The following is a 26,966-nucleotide window of genomic DNA, read 5'->3' as shown; positions in this document are numbered from 1 at the left end:
TACCTATCATATGAATATCTTTTTCTGACTCAAATAGGATTCCCTCAAGATTGCTCTGATGTCCAAAAGATTTCAAATCGAAATTATTGAATTTTTAAGTTCTAAAATATTTATCGGTCAGTCCAATATTGCTTTTTAATTCTGTAATGGAAATACTGTAAATGTATTTCCTATTACCAAGTCATTTATGGTTTCTATGCCTTTAGTTTTCCATGTGGACCAATTTAAAAATCGGTAAATTCTGAAAAGCTGTCCAAGAATTGTTCCATAGGGAGTGACATTGGTTCTTATAAAACAAAAATTTCATTTTCTTCCATTTTGTTATAGTGTTCTTAACTATGAAGTTGTTAATGTTCTTAGCTTTATCCTTTGAAAATAGAGACTTGAAAATATTCTGGGGATGAGCATGCGCGCATCTTCAATTTGTAACCATTGTTCCTCTTTAGTGCATTTAACAATATAATTTTAATGACCATTGAACAGCAGTAAATATTTTCGATTGTGCATTGAAATCCCCCACTGTTAACCCAGTGAAGAGGACACCCAGTGAGCACATTAGCAACAGATTAGCCGAGCTAGAGTTAACATTACAACCAGTGTTTATTGAGTATTCAATAAGTATGTATTCTCACAAGGCAAATGTACAGCAAACAACTGCCAGCTGGCTAGCACCACAGGAGGTGAGCAGCAAGACCAGTTACACACAGATCCAGACATCCTTACTGTCATGTCAATACCTTCTTGGGGCAGAAAAATATTAACATCAAATGATTAATCATAGAAAATGTCCACTCAGCATTTGTAGACACTAATTCTGCAGACAGGCTCTAATTGAAGATGACCTCAAACAAAAACGCTCAGCATGGACTGTCTTAATAGAATGTATCTAGAATGCATGGACTCTAGAATGCATGAAGTCTTTAATGCGTGGCCTCTAGAATGTGTGGTCTTTAATGCAAGGACACTATAATGTGTGGAGTCTTTAATGCATGGGCTCTAGAATGTGTGGAGTCTTTAATGCATGGGCTCTAGAATGTGTGGAGTCTTTAATGCATGGGCTCTAGAATGCATGGAATAGAATAGAATGCATTTTTCATCAATCACATGAAAAGGGCCTAGTATGTACACACACTCTGATGATAATGCAGATAAACAAAGCAATAAACAATGTAATAATAATACCAACAAGAATAACATTATTAAAGCTCTTCATGACCATATCAACATTCAGTGTATTGGGAAAATAATCCCAATATACTCTTTATATAAAAAAAGAAGTGATCAAGTGTCTGCATGGGACAAATAACAGTTCATGTTCTCAGAGGAGGGGTGGGCGTGCCATGTGTTTGATACCATTCCATTTACTGTGTTCCAGCCATTGCTATAAGCCCGTCCTCCCCAATTAAGGTGCCGCCTGTGATGAGGAGGGGGGATCAGGTCAGGTGGGTGTGCGCTTCCACAGATTTGGGGCTCAGAGAGGGGGGCAAGTAGCTTGGTCCCAAATCTGTTTGTGCTATATAGCCAACTACTATGGTCTAACTGGATAAGAGAGTCTGCTAAATGACTTAAATGTAAATGTCATTCGTCATTGTCATACCAAACATACCAATAATTCATTGTTTGGCATGCAATGACCATAGGAGTTGGCTATACAACACAAACAGATCTGGGACCAGGCTAGGGGCGGAGGGGTGAGGGGTCGGTGTGCTCCACAGATTTGGGGAGGTGGCGGTGGGTCTGGGAAGGGGACAGTGGAGGTCCTTGCTGTCAGTCTATGTGGCGTATCTCTTGGTCCACTGTTTGGCTATCCTGTCGTGCTCTGGTCTGTTGGTTGTGTACTGGGTGGCGATGCTTCCTACCAGAGGGTCAGCTGTGAGGAGGGAGAACAACATGGATTATAGTCTTTTAACCACCATTAAATCATATTCCATTCCATCATATCCATTGGGTGTTTGTTTACAGTCAGAGAAACTGTTACCCCAACTATTTAGATAAACTATTTTCTTCCATTAACTGTGATTTTGATAGACTACCTTACCACCTTTAACATCTCAAATGGAAAAAAAAACATGAATAATTTTCCATGTCGTGAAGCCCTGTTTATCTCAAGTAGGACACTCCATAATTATGACATATATATATATATATATATAGCAGACACGTTTATAGACATCATCTGAATCAAGTGTTCACAGCAGGCTTGACTAGTACTACAGGACAGGAGGGTGAAGCACGATGACAGAGACATATTCCCTTTACAGCACATCAGTGACAAACTGACCAGGGGTGTATTCAGGGGTGTGCAACCATAGAAATAGAATGAATAGGACGGGCGTGGAAGCTCTAACCCTGGCAATTTGACTAGTAAACTCATTAGGTACACTCGCAACGCCTGCCTGGTATTGTGATGCAATAATTTCCATGGTATTTTGGAATGTTCTATCAACTGATGCTGGATTGCCATGGTAATGTAGAATGTAAGTCGCTTCGGATAAAAGCGTCTGCTAAATGGCATACTATTATTATATTATTTATTATTAATGTTCATTCAAATGATGCTAACTGATGTGGCTCATGCAATGGAATGTATTTTTTGTAATGTCAGTTGAGTTGACTCAACAAATCACAGCACAGATTGAAGGGTACACTTCCTGCTTTTACTTCCTGGTATGGGTACACTCCGAATGGCTGCCAGTCCACCCATTATGCCATCATTGACTTGAATTCTATTTCTATGGGTGCAACATTCAGAATCATTCAAATGGCAGCCCCCCTGCCGAGCTCCATGTGCTGGTTGGGTGAGCAGCAGTGGGGCCAGGGCCCCAGCGGAGCCAGGCTGAGTTCGGGGGTGAAAACACTAGAGCTGCAGAGCACCGTACAGGGTCTCCTTGTGGCACCCCAACCCAGAAAGCCAGGAATTATACAATTACTGTGTCTGCAAGGGTTCATTAGCTATAATTCTGCCCTCTCCTTCTTTAATTAGCTATATCCCATAGATCCTCTAGACCCCTACTACTGCATGAATATAGTCTCTCTCTCTCTCTCTCTCTCTCTCTCTCTCTCTCTCTCTCTCTCTCTCTCTCTCTCTCGCTCTCTCATTGGGGTGTCACTCACCAGGGTTGCAGTCAGTGAGCAGGGAGCAGATGGAAAGGAGCACCTTGGAGATGGTGAGGGCGGGGCTCCAGTTGTCCTTCAGAATGTCCAAACAGATCACACCCTGACTGTTGATGTTACAGTGGTAGATCCTGGTACGGAACGTCACCTAGGAAACAACAAAGTATATCTATATCAATACATCCTGTGGTTTATGTGCTCTTTCTTGTCCTTGGGGAGCTGAGCATCTCTTTGTGCCAGTAACACAGAAGAAGCGGAGTGAAAAATAACAGGAAGAAAAGAGACTAAACAACATTAGGGAGCCACCTCCGACCTCTGGGGGGGGTGGGATCAGAGTGGGAGTGACATTGGAGACGCACCCTTTCACTGACTCACTTACTCACTCACTCCCTAGCTGACTCACTCTCTCTCAATAACTTCATGAATGACTAACCATGCTGGCCTGCTTGTGGAAACCTCCCAGGCTATCCCAAGGTGTGGAGGGGATCTGCTAATCTAGTCTGTGGTGTTTGTGTACCCTGTTCTCAGATAGCAGTCATAGGAATGTGTGTCTGTCTGCCTGCCTCTCTGTCTGCCTGCCTGCCTGTCTGCAGCCCTGTGTACAGCCAGGCAGTAAAAACTACCCAGCGGGAGGCCTGGCTCTCAGATCAGCAGATATGGTTCCTTTCATCCTCAGTCAGCAGAGGGCAGAGAGAGAGAAGAAGAAAGGTAGAGAGAGAGTGAGTAAGGGAGAGGGGAGAGAAAGCGAGAGAGAGAAGAAGAAAGGTAGAGAGAGAGTGAGTAAGGGAGAGAAAGCGAGAGAGAGAGAGAGAAGAAGAAAGGTAGAGAGAGAGTGAGTAAGGGAGAGAAAGCGAGAGAGAAGAAGAAAGGTAGAGAGAGTGAGTAAGGGAGAGAAAGCGAGAGAGAGAGAGAAGAAGAAAGGTAGAGAGAGAGTGAGTAAGGGAGAGAAAGCGAGAGAGAGAAGAAGAAAGAAGTTGAGAGATAGCGACAGACAGACAGAGGCCCCACATCCTGAGGCAATCACTAAACTAAACTCTCTCAGGGCCGACCCCCAACCAACGCACCTGCATAGAGTATTTTCTCAATAATAACACTGAACAGAGCTCAGAGACTGTATTCATCTGCATTGAGTATTTTCTCAATAATAACACTGAACAGAGCTCAGAGACTGTATTAATCTGCATTGAGTATGTTCTAAAAAAATAACACTGAACAGAGCCACTGGCATAACGCAGTTTCTCTGGACCCCCTCTGCAAGGTTGGAGTCCGGGCCCCTACGGCCTGTAGGTCCAGGTTACAGGCCTGACTGTTTTCTATACTGAGTATTGCCAACCCAGACAGTCTTTCCTGAGACATTGTGCATTATACTGTATGTCCATTGCGCTGCACACAATCTAAACTTAGTCTTGAATGATGCATGCCAAGATATACCAGAGATAAGGGACTGTTGGTATTGCAACAACACAACTCAAACATTGGTTCACCAGTATGAAAGAAATTGCAAACAGCTTGTCTGCTAAAAATGACAATCTGTTTGCATCTGCCAATTTATTGGCTGTCCAGTCTTCAGACGACCTGTCCCCAGAGCTTCCTATACAGTTCATCTCTTTCTGTAACATGTTGAGGCCAGCAATTAAGGAGAATGAGAGCAATCAAGCTGGTTTTACCATCCCTGTAACTGTCGCTTCTGTGTAGAGATTGTTTTCTAAACTAAAACTCATAAAGAACTACCTAAGAAGCATTAGGCTCTCAGTCTGATATGCGCTTTTGAACACCTGAGTAAACTCCACTCATTGCACTGGCACCGTCGTAGCCTTGACCATGGCATTTGTTCACTGATATCCCCTCATACTTTCAATCAGTATATATTTTTTTTCTTTCACTTTTTCTGTCACATTCCTGAAGTCCAATAAACACTTAGCTGCTTAGTACATGTGGAAATTCAAAAGGATTATGAATGACTTTTTGGAGGGTTACTGTCCAAATGATTTATTCAATTAAAAAATAATAGACATTGATGACCGGCACATGGGACCCCAGAGCTCGTGGGCCCCCCCACCTTGCAGGGGTGTCCGGTACGCCAGTGAACAGAGCCCAGGGACTTTATTCACCAGCTTCTCTCTCAGTAGGTTGTTATTTTCTTCTATTCAAATCGATGTTTTGTTGCTCAATATGCTCCTAGTCCAAAGTTATTTCAAAACCTTCCAGCTCTCAAGCCAGATATCTTTTCAGAATATCCCAGTGTTCATTATTTATATATATTTTTAAACGGAACACATGGGAAACTTCCTTAAATATGCGCTAATAATAAAGATGTACTTGTCTATTTGTGTTTCAGAGGAGCCATTGATACACTTGTAAACATTTGTCTCTAAAATAGCCGGTGCCAAGCAGATGTTTAGTATTTCACGCCCTAAAAGCCTAACCCAAGGCCCAAATCAAAAATACAAATAAACAGAATCAGTCAACATGGGCTCCTGAGCAAGCACTAGTCTAGCATGCATACACAGTGTGTGTGTGTGCGTGCGCGCGTGTGTCTGAGCATGCATATGTGTGTACCTTGGGTGGTTTGAAGGGGTAGTCTGGTGTGAAGGCGATATCTAGGAAAAAGACCCCTCCCTCGTACACAGAGCCTGGTGGTCCCAGGATGGTAGATCTCCACTCATAGATGTTGTCTCCTTTTGGACCCGCACTGCAAGGGCACAGAAGAAAGAAATTCAATATACAGAATGTATTTAGAAAGCAGGAAATTACATTTTAATTCTGTAACTCAATTCCTGATTCAGCAGTGTGTGTTTGTGTGTTGTGAAAGATAAAGAGAGAGAAGAAGCCTGAAGCATCTCTCTCTTATTATCAACCATCCAATCTATTCTGTATAACTCCTTATTACCAGATATGCCTATGGCATCTGTAGGCAGTTATCTATTCACACACACACACACACACACACACACACACACAGTGGCAGATTGCTCTCCCTGTAGTACATGAGAACTACAGTGTAGACTAGAGAGCAGCTGGCTGCGGCCGAGCCTCATTGTTACGTTGCCTCCTACTACACACAGTGGAGAGGACAAATAATCGAATCCTATTTCACCAATGGAATAAGGCCAGGCACACCGCTCTGTTTTCTTATAGCACTCTTACTTTCATCACTTAGAGAGAGAGAAAGAGGCAGAGTGAAAGAGAGAGAGAGAATGGGATTAAAGAAGACAGGGAGCGGCTGAAAGAGAGAGAGGGAAAGGGAGAGATGGGGAGAGAGAGGGGCAAAGCAGTAGAAAGAGAGCGAGAGGGGAGGCATTAATGCAATGCGAGTGAGTGTATCACTAAAGCCATTCATGTGAAACTGTAGCCTGTAGTAAAGAGGTAGGCCTCTGTATTTTCTGTCTAGCTCTGTTTGGACACAGTGAGGAATTGTGGGAAACAAGCTTAGAAAAGAGAATTCTCTCTTTGCCAGAGATGACACATTCTGGTTCATATACTGTAAATAGTCTGAGGGAGGGAGGAGGGTGCGCGAGAGAGAGAAGAATGAGGGTGTGGCTCCAGGAGACAGACAGCTTGGCAGTAGTAAATAGTTCTGGTCGTGGTCACGCTCTAGGCAGTTGTTGCACAACATTACTTAGTGGTTCAGGTAAGATCTATGTTTGTGGGTCAAATCAACCCAGTGCTATGGGTGGTTGAGACAGACGTTCCACATAGCACTCTACTAGTCCTCTTATGGTTGGCCAAAATAGTGATTTTCTCCCCTCTCTTCCCACAGTAAGTCTATAAGCTACAGACAACATCTGGGTATGTTTAGAGCACCACCAGCGACACCAATTTATAACCCAGGCTTGTGGAACCACTGGTTTCCCTATCCAGTAGCATAAATAACTACTGTACTCTATCAATGTTTTTATGACCTGTCTTCACTCTATCACCATAGTGGGAAGTAAAAGCATAACACACACATAAAAGCATTAAGCATAATGGTGGAGAAACAGGCTTCACTGACATCGGAGATGGTTGATGATGTAATATTAGTGTCATAAAGACAGTCATTTCCCTCTCTGTTTATCAACTCCCTCTGCCAGAGATTCCTCATCCCTCACTCCTCCCTACCTTCTCCCCCTGCCCCTCTCTCCCCCACACCATCACACAGCCTGTCTCCCCCCCATCCGACTCTTCGTCCCTCACCCATCCTCCCTCATCTCCCACGGCTGTTCCTGAAAACTATTTTTACTCAGGCGGCAGCTGGGCATCACACACAAAAAAACAGGAACTATCACAGACGGCTGCTGAGATTGGACACTGCCTGCTTCCTCACTACAGAGATGAGCTCAGTAAGACGCTGGTAGCAGTGTGGATAGAGGAGATATCCCAGACAGACGCTGGCAGCAGTGTGTATAGAGGAAATGTCCCAGACAGTCAGAGCGAAGTATTGTATGACAAGAGGATATCCCTGACACCACTACCTCTCCTGTTGCACACACACACACACACACACACAGAGGAAGAGTAAGGAGGGAGAGAGGGAGGGGAATGTAGAAAGAGAAGAGAGAAAGTGTGAGAGAGTGAGTGAGAGGCAGCAGAAGGCATGGTGAGCTGTATACCAGCTGTACTCCAGTTCTCACAAACCTAGCACTTAGAAGAGATGTGTGCTCATTGGATATATGCCCATATCTAAAAGTAGCTTCAGCTATATCTCACACTAGTACACTTCCTACTAGTCAGAGAAGGCCTAAGGAGTTATAAAAATGTAGTTTTAATTTCTATTTCATTTCCTCTTTACAATAATTTGAATGATCTTCTGATTTCATCTCTTCAGTTTGTGTTGGAAAGAGAAGGGTTAATACTAAAGAGAAAAACATATCCAATCAGGATTTTATTTTGTGGTCTCTGGTTAGAAAAATCTAGCAAGCTCAGCCAGCCATTGGCTAGGCCTTCAGAAGCTGGATAGACGGCATCTGCCATTCAACTGTATTAGAGCAGAATTTTGGAGTGACAGAAGAATGAACCAATCACATTTTTGACTTGCAATAGGTGGTACTGTTTAAAAAAAAAAAAGTGTTGTCTAGGCCTTCTCAATTACAAATTATCATCATCTGGTGAGTGACACTGTTTTTTGTTGCAGCTCCCTTGCTGTTAGCTATCTCTTTGAAAAGAATGACTGTAAAACATTGTTGCATTTAAACTTTAGATCACCAGTTAGTGTGATGAACGTGATAAAAATGAGCCGTGTTTATGTGTTTGAACAAAACTGGCTCTCCTTCAGCGCTATCGAGTGCACAGGTATTACGGTCTCAGTCCTTTCAGCGCCATGAGCCTGTCGGTTGTTGTTATAGGCTATTATAGGTTGTGTAAACAGTGTGTTTTTTGTTTTGCTGGTCGCATTAGTTTATGCTGTGTGTCACATGTTGTGTCCATGCCGGTTCTGTCTGTGTGTGTGTGGCAGGCCGAAGCGCGGCCAGGCCTGTTTGAATAATTTGTAATGTCATCAAAAAGCATTGCTCCTCCTTCACTAGAACGGTCAGACTACAGAAGATATGATGTCGGGCGCATGTGGTCCTCTGTAGCTCAATTGGTAGAGCATGGCGCTTGTAACGCCAGGGTAGTGGGTTCGATCCCCTGGACCACCCATACGTAAAAATGTATGCACACATGACTGTAAGTCGCTTTGGATAAAAGCGTCTGCTAAATGGCATATTATTATTAAGTGATGCTATGTTTTCTGTATTTTCTTGATTTTTTAGTTTGATACAACGTATTGGAAGATTTTTTGTCCCTCTGAAGGCCTACGTCTTATAGTCACGGTTCGCCACTGCTATTCATGGAGTGACTTATTATATAAGTGAAGTGTTGTGTGTTTTTATGCTCAAGGGTACTGCATGGATGGCAACAAATCACTAGGGAACAACAAATCACTAAGGAGCATATCCTGAGTGCTGACCCTGCATAACTCTCTCACACACAGACAGACAGAGAGACAGAGAGACAGAGAGAGAGACAGAACAGCAGTATTACTTATACTCCATGGAAAGCTAATCCCTCCCATTCCAGATTATGGGCTAACTGGATTATACTGCCTATGGATAGATGATATTGTACCAGCTAGCTACCTCAGCACAGAGACACATTGCAAACCCAATCCCTACACATGTCAGTTATCACTCTCCCCTCCCCCACTCTCCCCTCCCCTCCCCCCACTCTCCTCTCCTTTGCTCTCACCTTGTTTCACTAACACATTGATTAATGGAGATTAACCTTAATATTAACCGTGACCTGACCAGTTGTGATTCAACCACAATCATCCCTGTGGTCGCTATATGACCTTTGACCTGCTTTAACCTATTAAAATGTCCATTCAGATTGGAATAACATTAGTCCGATTCCATGTTTCTACATCGATCTCTGTGATGTCAATCATCATCAAAGAGAGAACCACCAAGGTGGTTATTATTGACTGGTCAACGTGAATTGGTTACATCGTTTTTTATTGCTGTCATAAACGCCTTCATGATGCTTCAGTTAGAGCAGGTCTAGGAAGTTCCTGAGGACCATAAGTAACCAATCACGCACGCAACCACACACACTGAGGATTGTTATCGTGAACAATCAGCAACACCGTCATCGAGTCTCCTTCATTATAAAGCATCAGCTTGAGGTGACTGTTAAAGGCTCAGAAAGATGATAAAATACCCAAATCCCTTTGACAGAAAAGCTATTTTCAGTCTTTTGTTCCTTCCAGCTAAAAGGCCTGTGTCTGCTTGTTACTGGTCTTTGTATGTCCTCGTTTGGCCATCTAATTGCTCACAATGCACAGTTTCATCAGGAGCAACATGCAGGCTGGGAAGAGGGAGATAGAAAGGGGATAGGAGTGGGGCGAGAGAGAGAGAGTAGGGAGAAAGAAAGAGATCCAATGCCCTCTGACCTTTCAATGAGCGGTAAACCAATTGTGTCCCCATTGTCTTGGGCCCTATCGCCTACCAACCCATCCCTAGAAAATGTGTGTGTACGTGTGCGTTCAGTGATTGGAATACATACTGAATTGCTATCAGTCATGCATCAATGGTTTAGTAATTTGGTTCATAACTTCCAATTGTGGAAATCATGTGACAACTTTATTAGTTACATATTGCTGATAGTATCAGCTAGACAGCATGCAATGCATTAGGCCTACATCCCACCCACCCATGCTTACCCCCATATAAAGTGAGAATATTATCAACTTCAATCATCAGAATGGGATAAAATAAACTATTTTGCTTTGTGAATTATTTGGTATGACAAGATCTAGACATTTAAAGGTAATCTCCCATTGAGCCGACATATGCAGGGTTTACTATAAATGTGGTCTTTGCAAACGTGGGAACATTGCCTTTAAATCTCTCTCTCTCTCTCTCTCTCTCTCTCTCTCTCTCTCTCTCTCTCTCTCTCTCTCTCTCTCTCTCTCTCTCTCTCTCTCTCTCTCTCTCTCTCTCTCTCTCTCTCTCTCGCTCTCTCTCTCTCTCGCTCTCTCGCTCTCTCGCTCTCTCTCTCTCTCTCTCTCTCTCTCTCTCTCTCTCTCTCTCTCTCTCTCTCTCTCTCTCTCTCTCTCTCTCTCTCTCTCTCTCTCTCTCTCTCTCTCTCTCTCTCTCTCTCTCTCTCTCTCTCTCTCTCTCTCTCTCTCTCTCTCTCTCTCTCTCTCTCTCTCTCTCTCTCTCTCTCTCTCTCTCTCTCTCTCGCTCTCTCTCTCTCTCTCTCTCTCTCTCGCTCTCTCGCTCTCTCGCTCTCTCGCTCTCTCTCCTAGCTACAGTAGCCTGTTATCACTATAACTACAATATTTTACTGCTCTGTAAATAAATAGACAAGACGCTCCCAGTCCAGGTTATTACCCTCCTCCCCAAGCTTCCCCTTCCCCAGTGATCACTTGAGTGATGATAACCTCATGTTTGCATTACTGCACAGAACGGGTAATTCATTAACATGACTTGTGTAGGTGTTAAAACACTAACAGTGAGCAATAAAACAGACTGGAGGAGAGCGGGAGTCAGAGGAAGACAGAGAGACGAGAGAGAGAGAGGAGAGCAGGAGATGATGTCAAGGTGCGCGCACGCAAGCATGCACACAGTCTGAAAGGAAGAGAGATCAACTGGAGCACAGCTGTGTCTGACCTCCTTAACTATAGAGTGTGAGGATGAGTTAGAGGCTGAGAGGGGCAGACAGGGTGGATCAGGGTCACTAGGGTTTAGAGCTGAGCGGACGTGTGGAGACAGACACACTGATCTGAGGAGGACATCAAATAGCTTGAATGTAGAGTATTATACACTCTCTATTGGCTCCACACCCCTGTAGGTATTCACATATTTTTTTTAAATACAAAATTGGCCTTTACTGCTATAGACATTCAAAAAATAAATCATAAGGAATACGTTTTTGAAGTGTCTGTCCTATATCATATAAGATACTTCCATACTTTTTTTTCCCGGTACCGGGTTACCTTCAGATGAGTCCCGTGACACTTGTGGGGGTCATAGAGCAAAACGGACAACACCATCACGTTCGTGAGAGTCTCCCCTGTCCATAGTGGGATCAGATTAGTTTGTAGCCCAAACTGTTCGGACACTACAGGAAGATGTTGGCACATCGGCGATACAGACTTTAGACGTTCAGACGCCCGTTTGGACGCTACAGACATTTTTTTCAGATTTTCGGGATGTCTCCTGGTCTAACAAACAGCACTGTAGGCGGATGCACAAACAGCACTGTAGGCGGATGCGGTGGATTGAGCCCTTACAAAAAAACAGGTATCTCTATCTTAAACAGATTTTTGTATTATTATGTTAATTCGATTCTGTCAATCGACTCTAGGGGGTTTTAACTGCAGCCCTCAAGTAGTGATACAGCCAGGCAAGTCAAAAGAAATGAGAGTGCATGAAGCAAATTAATAATATGCAAGAACTGGCCCCTCTGGTTGTTCACAGATCCCAAGGAGAGAGGGTGGCGTTTCTCTCTTATCTTATCTCTACACTGTTCACACAAAGCAATGTGTGTGTGTGTGTGTGTGTGTGTTAGTCCGTGTGCTGTGTGTGGAGGGGGGAGAGATGGTAGCACAAGATCAGGAAGCCAGACCTGCAGACTCAGCGGTTGTGAGAATTTCCAGAGGAGCTTGTTACCTCTCACTAATTAGTCTACAAGGACTTAGCTTCTGACTACCGGCCCTTTCTAGCCAAATAAATAAACAAATAGATAATCATATATGCCATTTACCAGACGCTTTTATCCAAAGCGACTTACAGTCATGCGTGCATACATTTTACATATGGATCGTCCCGGGAATCGAACCCACTACCCTGGCGTTACAAGCGCCATGCTCTACTAACAAAGCTAATGTGAAATGGCTGCTGGTCCCTGAATTGACAGGGTTCGAAGACCCTGATCAGAGATTCTCCACCTTTCCTCTGTTCTCCCTCTCAGTGCTAGCTGTGAGAGCAGGAGGGGAGGAGGACAGACACCTGAAATGAAATCAAAGCCCTAGCAGGAAGCTGATATCCTGTCTTTCTGAGGGGAGCAAGGCCACGGGCGTGAGTGTCTGCACTGACTCCGTGCCAGAATTGTAATGAAATCCTACCCTGGCCAGTGTTTGCATTGGAAGCCATTTGTCCGGGTGCCAACAGTTCACTGTTTACAGTTTACACACACATGAGCAGCAGTTCCAGTCAGACTCTCAGTGCCTGGAGGGCCCAGGCCACACACATTTGACATACATTACTTGCACATGCTTACAATGCATAATGCTTAAAAACGAATTACACCTGTCAGCTTTAAGTAAAGTGTTAGCACTTTTATTAACAATGCCTCGGAGAGGAGACAGAGAGGAGGTGAAGGAGAGGATGAGCGCTTTGACGAGTAGCCCACCACTGATTTACACTGATCCATTAGCTCCTCTTAAAACAGAATGCTCCTCCTGAAACATCCCATAGATAAAATGAGAGATAGACCCATTAAGGGTTACTAGGGTTTAAAGGGAAAGTGTAGCAGCATAAAGGGCACATTAAGAATTCAACAGAATCATTTAATCCTATTACAGCCACGTCAGCTGGAAAGCTAAACCTAGGCAGGCAAGAAGACAAAGAATCAGCCATTTACATTGTGGAGGAGGACGGTCTCATGAGAATGAGCTATAGACCAGAGACTAGAGAGAATCCTGGCAGTTTCCACTGTGTGTGTGTCCTGGTAGGAATGTATCCCATAGGGTCAATAAAGCTGCAGCTGGTGGAAAAGTGACCTCTGCCCAGACACTCACCAAAGCAGAACTACAGTACTTTGACAAACACAGGGCAGAACCTTGAAACATTGCTCCCCATTCAAATGAGTGGTTTTATTCATGTTAGAAAGCAAAGCAGCATGAGAGGCTGGAGCTGCCAGTAGTAACTGGAAGGATACTGTAGGTTGGAACACAGGCCCTGAACCATAAGAAGTACATCATCATTCCCACAGATTCTCTGGCATTATGTCTGCTGACTGGAGCACATTACAGGGTGATCTGGAGAATGCTGTGAAGTCTATTCCTACAGTACGACTGAGTAATGCTGTGAAGTCTATTCCTACAGTACGACTGAGTAATGCTGTGAAGTCTATTCCTACAGTACGACTGAGTAATGCTGTGAAGTCTATTCCTACAGTACGACTGAGTAATGCTGTGAAGTCTATTCCTACAGTACGACTGAGTAATGCTGTGAAGTCTATTCCTACAGTACGACTGAGTAATGCTGTGAAGTCTATTCCTACAGTACGACTGAGTAATGCTGTGAAGTCTATTTCTACAGTACGACTGAGTAATGCTGTGAAGTCTATTCCTACAGTACGACTGAGTAATGCTGTGAAGTCTATTTCTACAGTACGACTGAGTAATACTGTGAAGTTTATCATTTCCACAGTACAAGTAACCTGGGTGTATTCAGGCCCTCTGAGCACTATTGCTAAAACCACAGTTTAAGAACTCGGTTCACTAAGAAAACAGACCCAGCCATTTTATCGCAATCATTTTAAATCACGTCGATTCTGTACTGGTACTCCCTGTATATAGCCATGTTATTTTCAGTTGTTATTTTTATTAATTATTCACTGTGTATTTATTCCTTGTGTCACTATTTCTATTTTATCTTTAACTCTGCATTGTTTGAAAGGACCCATAAGTAAGCATTTCACTGTTAGTCTACACCTGTTGTTTATGAAGCATGTGACAATTAGAATTCTTATTGATTTGATCCGTCCATACTGTGCATTCCCTCCAGCTTGCTCTCCGGCCCACGAGCCATGTATTATGTCAATAACATTCTCAGGTATGTACACAGTACAGGGACGTTGCTGGCGTTGTTCGGCCGGAAGACAGCACGCCTCTGTCCACCTCCCCTCACAACTGGTTAGTTGAGTACAGCTCTAACAACAACAGAGGCAGATATAGCGAGAGACGGCCAGCCAGGACAGCTTTAGTCTGGCTGTGTGTTTATCACTGTGATGACAGATGAGATATTGGCTGTTAAAGCCAGTGAAGAAGCCTACTAGTTGACACAACAGAAATGTCTCTATATTTTTGGACTACTATTTTTAGACTACTATTTTAGACTACTATTAAGTGTGCTATGTTACCTTCTTTCTCTACCTATTCTCGCTTCCTCAATACACGCACTTATACAAGAAGGCAGTATAAGCCAAATATGACTCTGTCGGTAATAAAATGATGATGATGTGTGTGTCCAAGGACTACCAAAGGATACTGCCGGCAGCCCGTTAATGAGGGGCTAATCACTCACCCAACACAGAGACATGATGAGGATCTCGCATAACAACACTGGTGACCTCAGTCACATAACACTCCTTCATCAGAGCCAGGCTTAATCAGCTGTGTCTAACGGCAGAAGAGACAAAGACAAAAAGGCAAGCAAGGAGATTGGTGAATTAGAAATTATAATGGTGAAATGAGGCTCTGTAATGTGTGAGTGTGGGGGAAGGAGCACAGAGGGGAATGAAGAGCGCGAGAGAGAGAAGATAAAGACATGTAGAGTGTCTGTGAAAAGAGAAGAGCAAAGAGGAAAAAGGCCCTCCAATCAGCTGAGGTTATTGTGATTCTCAGTTTTGAGATTGAGGATAATTAGATCCACAGTGTGAGCTCATTCCTGGGCCTCTCAGCTTCTGTGGACCAGATGGGACTGTAATTAATTAATTAATTAATTCGTTCATCTCTCTCTCTTCCGCTCTCCCTCCCTCCCTCCAATTCAATGGGCTTTATTAGCATGGGAAACATATGTTTACATTGCCAAAGCAAGTAAAATAGATAATAAACAAAATAAACAGTAAACATTACACTCACAAAAGTTCCAAAGGAATGGACATTTCAAATGTCATATTATGTCTATATACAGTGTTGTAATGATGTGCAAATAGTTAAAGTACAAAAGGGAAAAGAATAAAACATACAGTGCATTCGCAAAGTATTCAGACCCCTTCCCTTTTTCCACATTTTGTTAAGTTACATACAGCCTTATTCTGAAAGGGATCAAATAAAAATGTTTCATCAATCTACACACACAATACCCCATAATGACGAAGCAAAAACAGATTTTTAGAAAATTTTGCAAATGTATTACAGATAAAAACAGAAATACCTTATTTACATAAGTATTCAGACCCTTTGCTATGAGACCCTAAATTGAGTTCAGGTGCATCCTGTTTCCATTGATCATCCTTGAGATGTTTCTACAACTTGATTGGAGTCCACCTGTGGTAAATTCAATTGATTGGACATGATTTGGAAAGGCACACAACTGTCTATAAAAAGGTCACACAGTTGACAGTGCATGTCACAGCAAAAACCAAGCCATGAGGTCGAAGGAATTGTCCTTAGAGCTCCGAGACAGGATTGTGCCGAGGCACAGAGCTGGGGAAGGGTACCAACACATTTATGCAGCATTGAAGGTCCCCAAGAACACAGTGGCCTCCATCATTCTTAAATGGAAGAAGTTTGAAACCACCAAGACTCTTCCTAGAGCTGGCCGCCTGGCCAAACTGAGCAATCGGGGGAGAAGGGCCTTGCTCAGGGAGGTGACCAAGAACCCGATGGACAGAAGCCACTCCTCAGTAAAAGGCACATGACAGCCTGCTTGGAGTTTGCCAAAAGGCACCTAAAGGACTCTCAGACCATGAGAAACAAGATTCTCTGGTCTGATGAAACCAAGATTGAACTCTTTGGCCTGAATGCCAAGCGTCACATCTGGAGTAAACCTGGCACCATTCAGATGTTTTTCAGTGGCAGGGACTGGGAGACTAGTCAGGATCGAGGGAAAGATGAACAGATCAAAGTACAGAGATCCTTGATGAAAAAGGTTCACCTTGCAACAGGACAACAACCCTAAACACACAGCCAAGACAACACAGGAGTGGCTTTGGGACAAGTCTCTGAATGTCCTTGAGTGGTCCTTGAGTCTGAACACGATCGAACATCTCTGGAGAGACCTGAAAATAGCTGTGCAGTGACGCTCCCCATCCAACCTGACAGAGCTTGAGAGGATCTAACAGATGTAACCAAGCTTGTAGCGTCATACCCAAGAAGACTTGAGGCTGTAATCGCTGCCAAAGGTGCTTCAACAAAGTACTGAGTAAAAAAACAACCTGTTTTTGTTTTGTCATTATGGGGTATTGTGTGTAGATTGATGAGAAAAAACAAACAATGTAATCCGTTTTAGAATAAGGCTGTAACATAACACAATTTGGAAAAAGTCAAGGGGTCTGAATACTTTCCGAATGCACTGTAAATATGGGTTGTATTTACAATGGTGTTTGTTCTTCACTGGTTGCCCTTTTCTTGTGGCAACAGGTCACAAATCTTTCTGCTGTGATGGCACACTGTGGTATCTCACCCAATAGATATGGGAGTTTATCAAAAAAAGATGGATTTGTTTTCGAATTCTTTGTGGGTCTGTGGAATCTGAGGGAAACGTGTCTCTAATATGGTCATTTATTTGGCAGGAGGTTAGGAAGTGCAGCTCAGTTTCCACCTCATTTTGCGGGCAGTGTGCACATAGCCTGTCTTCTCTTGAGAGCCAGATCTGCCTACGGCGGCCTCTCTCGCTAGCAAGGCTATGCTCACTGAGTCTGTACATTGTCAAAGATTTCCTTAATTTTGGGTCAGTCACAGTGATCAGGTATTCTGCCACTGTGTACTCTCTGTTAAGGGCCAAATAGCATTCTAGTTTGCTCTTCTCCAGGTTAATCTCTCTGTAGGTGATGGCTTTGTTATGGAAGGTTTGGGAATCGCTTCCTTTTAGGTGGTTGTAGAATTTAACGTCTCTTTTCTGGATTTTGATAATTAGATGGTATCGGCATGCATTATTTGGTGTTTTACGTTGTACACAGAGGATACTTTTGCAGAATTCTGCATGCAGTCTCAATTTGGTTTTTGTCCCATTTAGTGAATTCTTGGTTGGTGAGCGGACCCCAGACCTCACAACTATAAAGGGCAATGGGTTCTATAACTGATTCAAGTATTTTTTGCCAGATCCTAATTGGTATGTCGAATGTTATGTTCCTTTTGATGGCATAGAAAGCCCTTCTAGCCTTGTCTCTCAGATCGTTCACAGCTTTGTGGAAGTTACCTGTGGCGCTGATGTTTAGGCCGAGGTATGTATCGTTTTTTGTGTGCTCTAGGGCAATGGTGTCTAGATGGAACTTGTATTTGTGGTCCTGGCAACTGGACCTTTTTTGGAACACCATTATTTTTGTCTTACTGAGATTTACTGTCAGGGCCCAGGTCTGACAGAATCTGTGCAGAAGTTATAGGTGCTGCTGTAGGCCCTCCTTGGTTGGGGACAGAAGCACCAGATCATCAGCAAACAGTATACATTTTACTTCAGAATCTAGTAGGGTGAGGCCGGGTGCTGCAGACTGTTCTAGTGTCCTCGCCAATTCGTTAATATATATGTTGAAGAGGGTGTGGCTCAAGCTGCATCCGAGTCTGTCCCCACGGCCCTGTGGAAAGAAATGTGTGTGTTTGTTGCCAATGTTAACCACACACTTGTTGTTTGTGTACATGGATTTTATAATGTTGTATGTTTCCCCCCCCAAACACCGCTTTCCATCAATTTGCATAGCAGACCCTCATGGAAATCAACAAAGCATGAGAAGACTTTGCCTTTGTTTTGGTTTGTTTGTTTGTCAATTAGGGTGTGCAGAGTGAATACGTGGTCTGTCGTACGGTAATTTGTTAAAAAGCCAATTTGACATTTGCTCAGTACATTGTTTTCACTGAGGAAATGTAAGAGTCTGCTGTTTATGCAGAGTACTTTCCCAAGGTTGCTGTTGACGCATATCCCACAATAGTTATTGGGGTCAAATCTGTCTCCACTTTTGTGGATTGGGGTGATCAGTCCTTGGTTCCAAATATTGGGGAAGATGCCAGAGCTGAGGATGATATTAAAGAGTTTAAGTATAGCCAATTGTAATTTGTGGTCTGTTTATTTTATCATTTCATTTAGGATACCATCAACACCACAGGCCTTTTTGGGTTGGAGGGTTTGTATTTTGTCCTGTAGTTCATTCAATGTAATTGGAGAATCCAGTGGTGTAATTGGATAATTCAGTGGGTTCTGGTAGTCTTTAAATAGTTGATTCTAAGATTTGTATTTGATCATGAATATGTTTTTGCTGTTTGTTCTTCGGTACAGAGCCAAATATATTGGAAAAGTGGTTTATCCATACATCTCCGTTTTGGATAGATAACTCTTCGTGTTGTTGTTTCCTCTCTGCACAGGCTACACAAATGCCTCACACCGCGTGGCTGCTGCCTCTCTAACCTGGTGGTCCCTGCACGCACCACCCACCTGGAGTTCCAGGTCTCAGGCAGCCTCTGGAACTGCCGTTCTGCTGCCAACAAGGCAGACTTCATCCCAGCCTATGCTACCCTCCAGTCCCTCGACTTCTTGGCGCTGACGGAAACATGGATTACCACTGAAAACACTGCTACTCCTACTGCTCTCTCCTCGTCTGACCATGTGTTCTCGCATACCCAGAGAGCATCTGGTCAGCGGGGTGGTGGCACAGGAATCCTCATCTCTCCCAAGTGGACATTCTCAATTTTTCCCCTAACCCATCTGTCTATCTCCTCATTTGAATTCCATGCTGTCATAGTCACTAGCCCATTTAAGCTTAATATCCTTGTCATCTATCGCCCTCCAGGTTCCCTTGGAGAGTTCATCAATGAGCTTGACGCCTTGATACGTTCCTTTCCTGAGGATGGCTCACCCCTCACAGTTCTGGGGGATTTCAACCTCCCTACGTCTACATTTGACTCATTTCTCTCTGCCTCCTTCTTTCCACTCCTCTCCTCTTTTGACCTCACCCTCTCACCGTCCCCCCTACTCACAAGGCAGGCAATACGCTTGACCTCATCTTTACTAGATGCTGTTCTTCTACTAATCTCACTGCAACTCCCCTCCATGTCTCCGACCACTACTTTGTATCCTTTTTCTCTCTCGCTTCTCCTCCAACACTACTCACTCTGCCCCTACTCAGATGGTAATGCGCCGTCGCAACCTTCGCTCTCTCTCTCCCGCTACTCTCTCCTCTTCCATCCTATCATCTCTTCCCTCTGCTCAATCCTTCTCCTCCAATCTCCTGATTCTGCCTCCTCAACCCTCCTCTCCTCCCTTTCTGCATCCTTTGACTCTCTATGTCCCCTATCCTCCCGGCCGGCTCGGTCCTCCCCTCCAGCTCCGTGGCTTGATGACTCATTGCGAGCTCACAGAACAGAGCTCTGGGCAGCTGAGCGGAAATGGAAGAAAACTAGACTCCCTGCGGACCTGGCATCTTTTCACTCCCTCCTCTCTACATTTTCTTCATCTGTTTCTGCTGCTAAGGCCACTTTCTACCACGCTAAATTCCAAGCATCTGCCTCTAACCCTAGGAAGCTCTTTGCCACATTCTCCTCCCTGCTGAACCCCTCCCCCCTCCCACCTCCACCCCCTCCCCCCTCTCTGTGATGACTTCATCAACCATTTTGAAAAGAAGGTTGACGACATCCGATCCTCGTTTGTTAAGTCAAATGACACTGCTGGTCCTGCTCACACTGCCCAACCCTATGCTTTGACTTCTTTCTCCCCTCTCTCTCCAGATAAAATCTTGCGACTTGTGACTGCAGGCCGCCCAACAACCTGCCCGCTTGACCCTATCCCCTCCTCTCTTCTCCAGACCATCTCCGGTGACCTTCTCCCCTACCTCACCTCGCTGATCAACTCATCCTTGACCGCTGGCTATGTCCCTTCCGTCTTCAAGAGAGCGAGAGTTGCACCCCTTCTCAAAAAACCAACACTCGATCCCTCTGATGTCAACAACTACAGACCAGTATCCCTTCTTTCTTTTCTCTCCAAAACTATTGAGCGTGCCGTCTTTAGCCAACTCTCTTGCTATCTCTCTCAGAATGACCTTCTTGATCCAAACCAGTCAGGTTTCAAGACTGGTCATTCAACTGAGACTGCTCTTCTCTGTGTCACGGAGGCTCTCCGCACTGCTAAAGCTAACTCTCTCTCCTCTGCTCTTGTCCTTCTAGACCTGTCTGCTGCCTTTGATACTGTGAACCATCAGATCCTCCTCTCCACCCTCTCCGAGCTGGGCATCTCCGGCGCGGCTCACTCTTGGATTGCGTCCCTACCTGACCGGTCGCTCCTACCAAGTGGCGTGGCGAGAAGCTGTCTCCGCACCACGTGCTCTCACCACTGGTGTCCCCCAGGGCTCAGTTCTAGGCCCTCTCCTATTCTCGCTATACACCAAGTCACTTGGCTCTGTCATATCCTCACATGGCCTCTCCTATCATTGCTACGCTGACGACACACAACTAATCTTCTCCTTTCCCCCTTCTGATAACCAGGTGGCGAATCGCATCTCTGCATGTCTGGCAGACATATCAGTATGGATGACGGATCACCACCTCAAGCTGAACCTTGGCAAGACGGAGCTGCTCTTCCTCCCGGGGAAGGACTGCCTGTTCCATGATCTCGCCATCACGGTTGACAACTCCGTTGTGTCCTCCTCCCAGAGTGCGAAGAGCCTTGGCGTGACCCTGGACAACACCCTGTCATTCTCCGCTAACATCAAGGCGGTGACCCGATCCTGTAGGTTCATGCTCTACAACATTGGGAGAGTACGACCCTGCCTTACACAGGAAGCGGCACAGGTCCTAATCCAGGCACTTGTCATCTCCCCGTCTGGATTACTGCAACTCGCTGTTGGCTGGGCTCCCTGCCTGTGCCATTAAACCCCTACAACTCATCCAGAATGCCGCAGCCCGTCTGGTGTTCAACCTTCCCAAGTTCTCTCACGTCACCCCCCTCCTCCGCACACTCCACTGGCTTCCAGTTGAAGCTCGCATCTGTTGCAAGACCATGGTGCTTGCCTATGGAGCTGTGAGGGGAACGGCACCTCCGTACCTTCAGGCTCTGATCAGTCCCTACACCCAAACGAGGGCATTGCGTTCATCCACCTCTGGCCTGCTGGCTCCCCTTCCTCTGCGGAAGCATAGTTCCCGCTCAGCCCAGTCAAAACTGTTCGCTGCTCTGGCACCCCAATGGTGGAACAAGCTCCCTCACGACGCCAGGACAGCGGAGTCACTCACCACCTTCCGGAGACATTTGAAACCCCACCTCTTTAAGGAATACCTGGGATAGGATAAAGTAATCCTTCTACCCCTCCCTTACCCCAACCCCCCCCCCAAAAAAAATAAAAAAATAAAAATAAATACACATTGTAAAGTGGTTATCCCACTGGCTATAAGGTGAATGCACCAATTTGTAAGTCGCTCTGGATAAGAGCGTCTGCTAAATGACGTAAATGTAGTGTGTTCCAATTTTCCCAGAAGTGGTTCAATTCTATGGATTCTTCAATTACATTGAGCTGATTTCTGTCGTGCTGTTCCTTCTTTTTCCGTAGTGTTTTTCTGTATTGTTTTAGTGCTTCACCACGGTGAAGGCGTAGGCTCAGGTTATCTTAGGTTTTTGCATTCTTTATCAAACCATTTGTCATTGTTGTTAATTCTCTTAGGTTGTCTGCTTGAAGTGTTTAGATTTGATAGGGAAGCTGAGAGGTCAAATATACTGTTTAGGTTTTCTACTGCCAAGTTTACACCTTCACTATTACAGTGAAACGTTTTGTCCAGGAAGTTGTCTAAAACGGATTGAATATGTTGTTGCCTAATAGTTTTTTGGTAAGTTTCCACACTGCTTTCCTTCCATTATAGCATTTCTTAATATTATTCAGTTCCTTTGGGTTTGTCACCTCATGATTGAGTATTGCTCTGTTCAAGTAGACTGTGATTTTGCTGTGATCTGATGGGGTGTCAGTGGGCTGACAGTGAACACTCAGAGACCCTGGGTTGAGGTCAGTGATAATGTAGTCTACAGTACTACTGCCAAGAGATGAGCTATAGGTGTACCTACCGTACGAGTCCCCTCGGCGCCTACCATTGACTATGTACATACCCAGCATGCGACAGAGCTGCAGGAGTTGTGACCCGTTTTTGTTGGTTATGTTGTTGTAGTTGTGTCTAGGGGGGCATATGGGGGAGGGAATGCTATGCTGTCACCGCTCTCCCTCTCCTCCCTGACTGTTTAATTAATCTCCCTTTCTCTCTCTCGCTCTCTTGCTTTCTCTCTCCCTTTCTGGGTGGCTGATGGAGTCATTTTTACAATGACGTTCTTCTCTCGTTAAAAACGACTAAGTGCTTGAACTTTTAGTCTCCCTGTGGGCTCTGGGATTGCCTGTTTGGCTTGCTGCTGGTTTGTTGTTTTAGCCCTAACTCAATTAATATGAAAAAGCTGACAGGCAGCGGTCCTCAGGAGTCAATAACAGACTCCACTCATTCACCATTTGCCAAGTAAACACTTCATATTCAATTCTTATACTGACAGTTTTTAATACAAGTCACTGTAAACAGCAGACACTTGATCATGTTGATACAGTATGTGAGTGTTCTATTTTTACATTTAGACCACTTTCTACCTGAGAGCAGTTGAAATGACTGTTTGGTATGTATGATGAGTGTCAGTTATTATTATTTTATTTTTTAAAACTAATTGACCAACATTGGTTCAATTATTTGAATTACATTTCCTTCTGGGTTTTTCAGTGAGCTCAATGCGCTCATTGCGTAGTTTCTCTAGAGATAAATCAGATCAAACCCGAACTGTGTGATGTAGTTGGGAGTGGTAGTTTCCAACAGGACAAAATTCTATATAGTTTAGCGCAGAAAACGTGATAGTTAACTACAATGACCATAAGCCATTGCACGCCGGTGCGTTTGTTTTATGCCTGCTACGCTAGGTAGTGTCGGGCAAACACGGAGAGAAGAGACAGAAGAATGCTCTATCTAGAGGGATATAAAGAAGTTGCTTCGCAAGGTATCTGTACCTGAAAATACATTATCTAAGTGATTGATAGTTGGGATTCAGCAGTCATAAAAGTATGCCTTATTTAATTAGAAGAACTACTAAAATTGTGATTTTGTCAGACAGCATAGGCAGCAGCTCTATAGAGATGAGGACTTGGAATTAAATAATAAAGTCATCAAATAAAACAATGTTATATACACAACAACTGAAATATTTTATTAAAGTAAAGTAATGTGAATAAATTAAGGTTCATAAGTGGTAAGCAGTAATGGGCAGTTACTACCATCATGGGACTTTAAATAATTGTTTTATTCTGTGTTGTTACAGCATTCAACCCACATAATGCATAGCGCATTTAATGTTTTAAAAAAATAAAATCGGAACTCAAATCGAAAACAGTGATTATAATCGAACCGACCACAAAAAGCACAAAGCACTTTAATCAAAACGCTGTCCTGTCCTCTCCTCCCTCTGTCCTCTCCTCCCTCTGTCCTCTCCTCCCTCTGTCCTCTCCTCCCTCTGTCCTCTCCTCCCTCTGTCCTCTCCTCCCTCTGTCCTCTCCTCCCTCTGTCCTCTCCTCCCTCTGTCCTCTCCTCCCCCTGTCCTCTCCTCCCTCTGTCCTGTCCTTAGTAAAAGCAGGGGAAACCATGCACCAGAAAACACAGGAGGGCTCCACCTCACCTCACAGACCCAGAAACAGGAGGGCTCCACCTCACCTCACTCAGACCTGGAAACAGGAGGGCTCCACCTCACCTCACCTCACTCAGACCCAGAAACAGGAGGGCTCCACCTCAACTCACCTCACTCAGACCTGGAAACAGGAGGGCTCTACCTCACCTCACTCAGACCTGGAAACAGGAGGGCTCCACCTCACCTCACAGACCCAGAAACAGGAGGGCTCCACCTCACCTCACAGACCCAGAAACAGGAGGGCTCCACCTCACCTCACCTCACTCAGACCCAGAAACAGGAGGGCTCCACCTCACCTCACTCAGACCCAGAAACAGGAGGGCTCCACAGCAGCCTCTATCCATGTTATGTATGAATCTGTGTGTCTCTGAAAAAGCACAGCAAAGGGTTAAAGAGACTCACCCCAATGGTGGAACAAGCTCCCTCACGATGCCAGGACAGCGGAGTCACTCACAACCTTCCGGAGACATTTGAAACCCCACCTCTTTAAGGAATACCTGGGATAGGATAAAGTAATCCTTCTACCCCCCCCTTTACTCCAACCCCCAAAAAAAAAAGGTGTAAGGTGAATGCACCTATTTGTAAGTCGCTCTGGATAAGAGCGTCTGCTAAATGACGTAAATGTAAATGTAAATGTTCTATAGGATTGAGGTCAGGGCTTTGTGATGGCCACTCCAATACCTTGACTTTGTTGTCCTTAAGCCATTTTGCCACAACTTTGGAAATATGCTTGGGGTCATTGTCCATTTGGAAGACCCATTTGCGACCAAGCTTTAACTTCCTGACTGATGTCTTGAGATGTTGCTTGAATATATCCACATAACTTTCCTTCCTCATGATGCCATCTATCTTGTGAAGTGCACCAGTCCCTCCTGCAGCAAAGCACCCCCACAGCATGATGCTGCCACCCCTGTGCTTCACGGTTGGGATGGTGTTCTTCAGCTTGCAAGCAACACCCTTTTTCCTCCAAACATAACAATGGTCATTATGGCCAAACAGTTCTATTTTTGTTTCATCAGACCAGAGGACATTTCTCCAAAAAGTACGATCTTTCTCCCCATATGCAGTTGCAAACCGTAGTCTGGCTTTTATATGGCGGTTTTGGAGCAGTGGCATCTTCCTTGCTGAGCGGCCTTTCAGGTTATGTCGATATAGGACTCGTTTTACTGTGGATATAGATACTTTTGTACCGGTGTCCTCAAGCATCTTCACAAGGTAATTTGCTGTTGTTCTGGGATTGAATTGCACTTTTCGCACCAAAGTACGTTCATCTCTAGGAGACAGAACGCGTCTCCTTCCTGAACGGTATGACCGCTGCGTGGTCCCATGGTGTTTATACTTGTGTACTATTGTTTGTATAGATGAACGTGGTACCTTCAGGCGTTTGGAAATTGCTCCCAAGGATGAACCAGACTTGTGGAGGTCTACAATGGCTTGGCTGATTTCTTTTGATTTTCCCATGATGTCAAGCAAAGAGGCACTGAGTTTGAAGGTAGGCCTTGAAATACATCCACAGGTACACCTCCAATTGACTCAAATGATGTCAATTAGCCCATCAGAAGCTTCTAAAGCCATGACATCATTTTCTGGAATTTTCCAAGCTGTTTAAAGGCACAGTCAACTTAGTGTATGTAAACTTCTGACCCACTGGAATTGTGATACAGTGAATTATAAGTGAAATAATCTGTCTGTAAACAATTGTTGGAAAAACTACTTGTGTCATGCACAAAGTAGATATCCTAACCGACTTGCCAAAACTATAGTTTGTTAACAAGAAATTTGTGGAGTGGTTGAAAAACGAGTTTTTATGACTCCAACCTAATTGTATGTAAACTTCAGACTTCAACTGTATTAGTTCATCACACAGTACCACCGCCCTGATAATCACAGTGTGGAAAGATATATTTTCTCCTTCTGTAGTTCCCTGTTATGGTACGCATCAATACTTTCTATTCCACTTCATCACTTACCACTGGTGTTCATTTAGAATGGATTACTCTGGAACAACACACAATGTTCCTAGGATTATAGATGAAGAGAGAGGGAGAGAGGGAGCGAGAGAGCAATCCTCCAGTGGATCCACATTGTTTCCTTCTGCCAAAGGGGGATTCTTATCAAAAACGCTGCCAGGACCATCATGAAAGGATATGGCAATTAACAAAGACACACACACACACACACACACACACACTGAGGTAAAAAGGCGTGTTGAGCAGTGGGGCGTGAGGGGGTATTTACATAGCCTAGCAGAGTGCTTGTCACATTTAATTAATTACTCTCTGCTCGGGTGACAAACTTGATTAAACAAGAGAAAATATCCCCATAACATCCAATAATATATAATCCACGTCCTGCCTGCTTGGCCTGCTTCCTTTCAACATATTGCCAAATACGTTCTTCAAATGAGACACGTTTCGATGAAAGTTAGACGGTTTTTCTTTTTCTCAAGGGGGAAGTACCACGACTCCCTCTTCTCTCTTTAAAATAGGGATGAAAAACAGACCGAGAGAGGGAGGACGACAAATAGAGGGAGGGAGAGAAAGATAATGTTTATGAGGTGTTCTGTGATCATAATGAGTGGAGTTGGGTTTTATTGAAATGAGGAGGAAGAACAGAAGCGGTTTGCTGCAGGAGGAGAAGAAAGGATGGAGAAATAAATAAAGAAGCTAATGAGCATCAGTGTCCTCTCCTCACATCTGATGCCTCTCACCCTTCCTGTCCTCCTTCACACAGACTATTAACACTGTTGTCACGTCAATTAGTACTCTA

At 44.3% G+C, this 26,966-nt stretch overlaps 1 protein-coding gene across 1 annotated transcript in view; it reads right to left on the bottom strand.

Annotated features, from left to right (window-relative positions):
* Positions 1–581: 581 nt before the first annotated feature.
* Positions 582–26,966, bottom strand: part of LOC121586552 (ubiquitin-conjugating enzyme E2 E2) — a 42,541-nt gene continuing 16,156 nt past the window's right edge. Inside the window, exons 4-6 of the mRNA XM_041903316.1 lie at positions 5,674–5,806; positions 3,115–3,262; positions 582–1,870 (exon numbers count right to left, since the gene is read on the bottom strand). Of these exons, the coding sequence (XP_041759250.1) occupies positions 1,773–1,870; positions 3,115–3,262; positions 5,674–5,806 (379 nt within the window). The 3' untranslated portion in view covers positions 582–1,772. The remainder of the gene's footprint in view (positions 1,871–3,114; positions 3,263–5,673; positions 5,807–26,966) is intronic.

The sequence above is a fragment of the Coregonus clupeaformis genome, chromosome 17 (assembly GCF_020615455.1).
Source record: "Coregonus clupeaformis isolate EN_2021a chromosome 17, ASM2061545v1, whole genome shotgun sequence".
In the NCBI taxonomy this organism is placed as follows: domain Eukaryota; kingdom Metazoa; phylum Chordata; class Actinopteri; order Salmoniformes; family Salmonidae; genus Coregonus; species Coregonus clupeaformis.
This window is presented reverse-complemented; position numbering and strand designations above follow the sequence as displayed.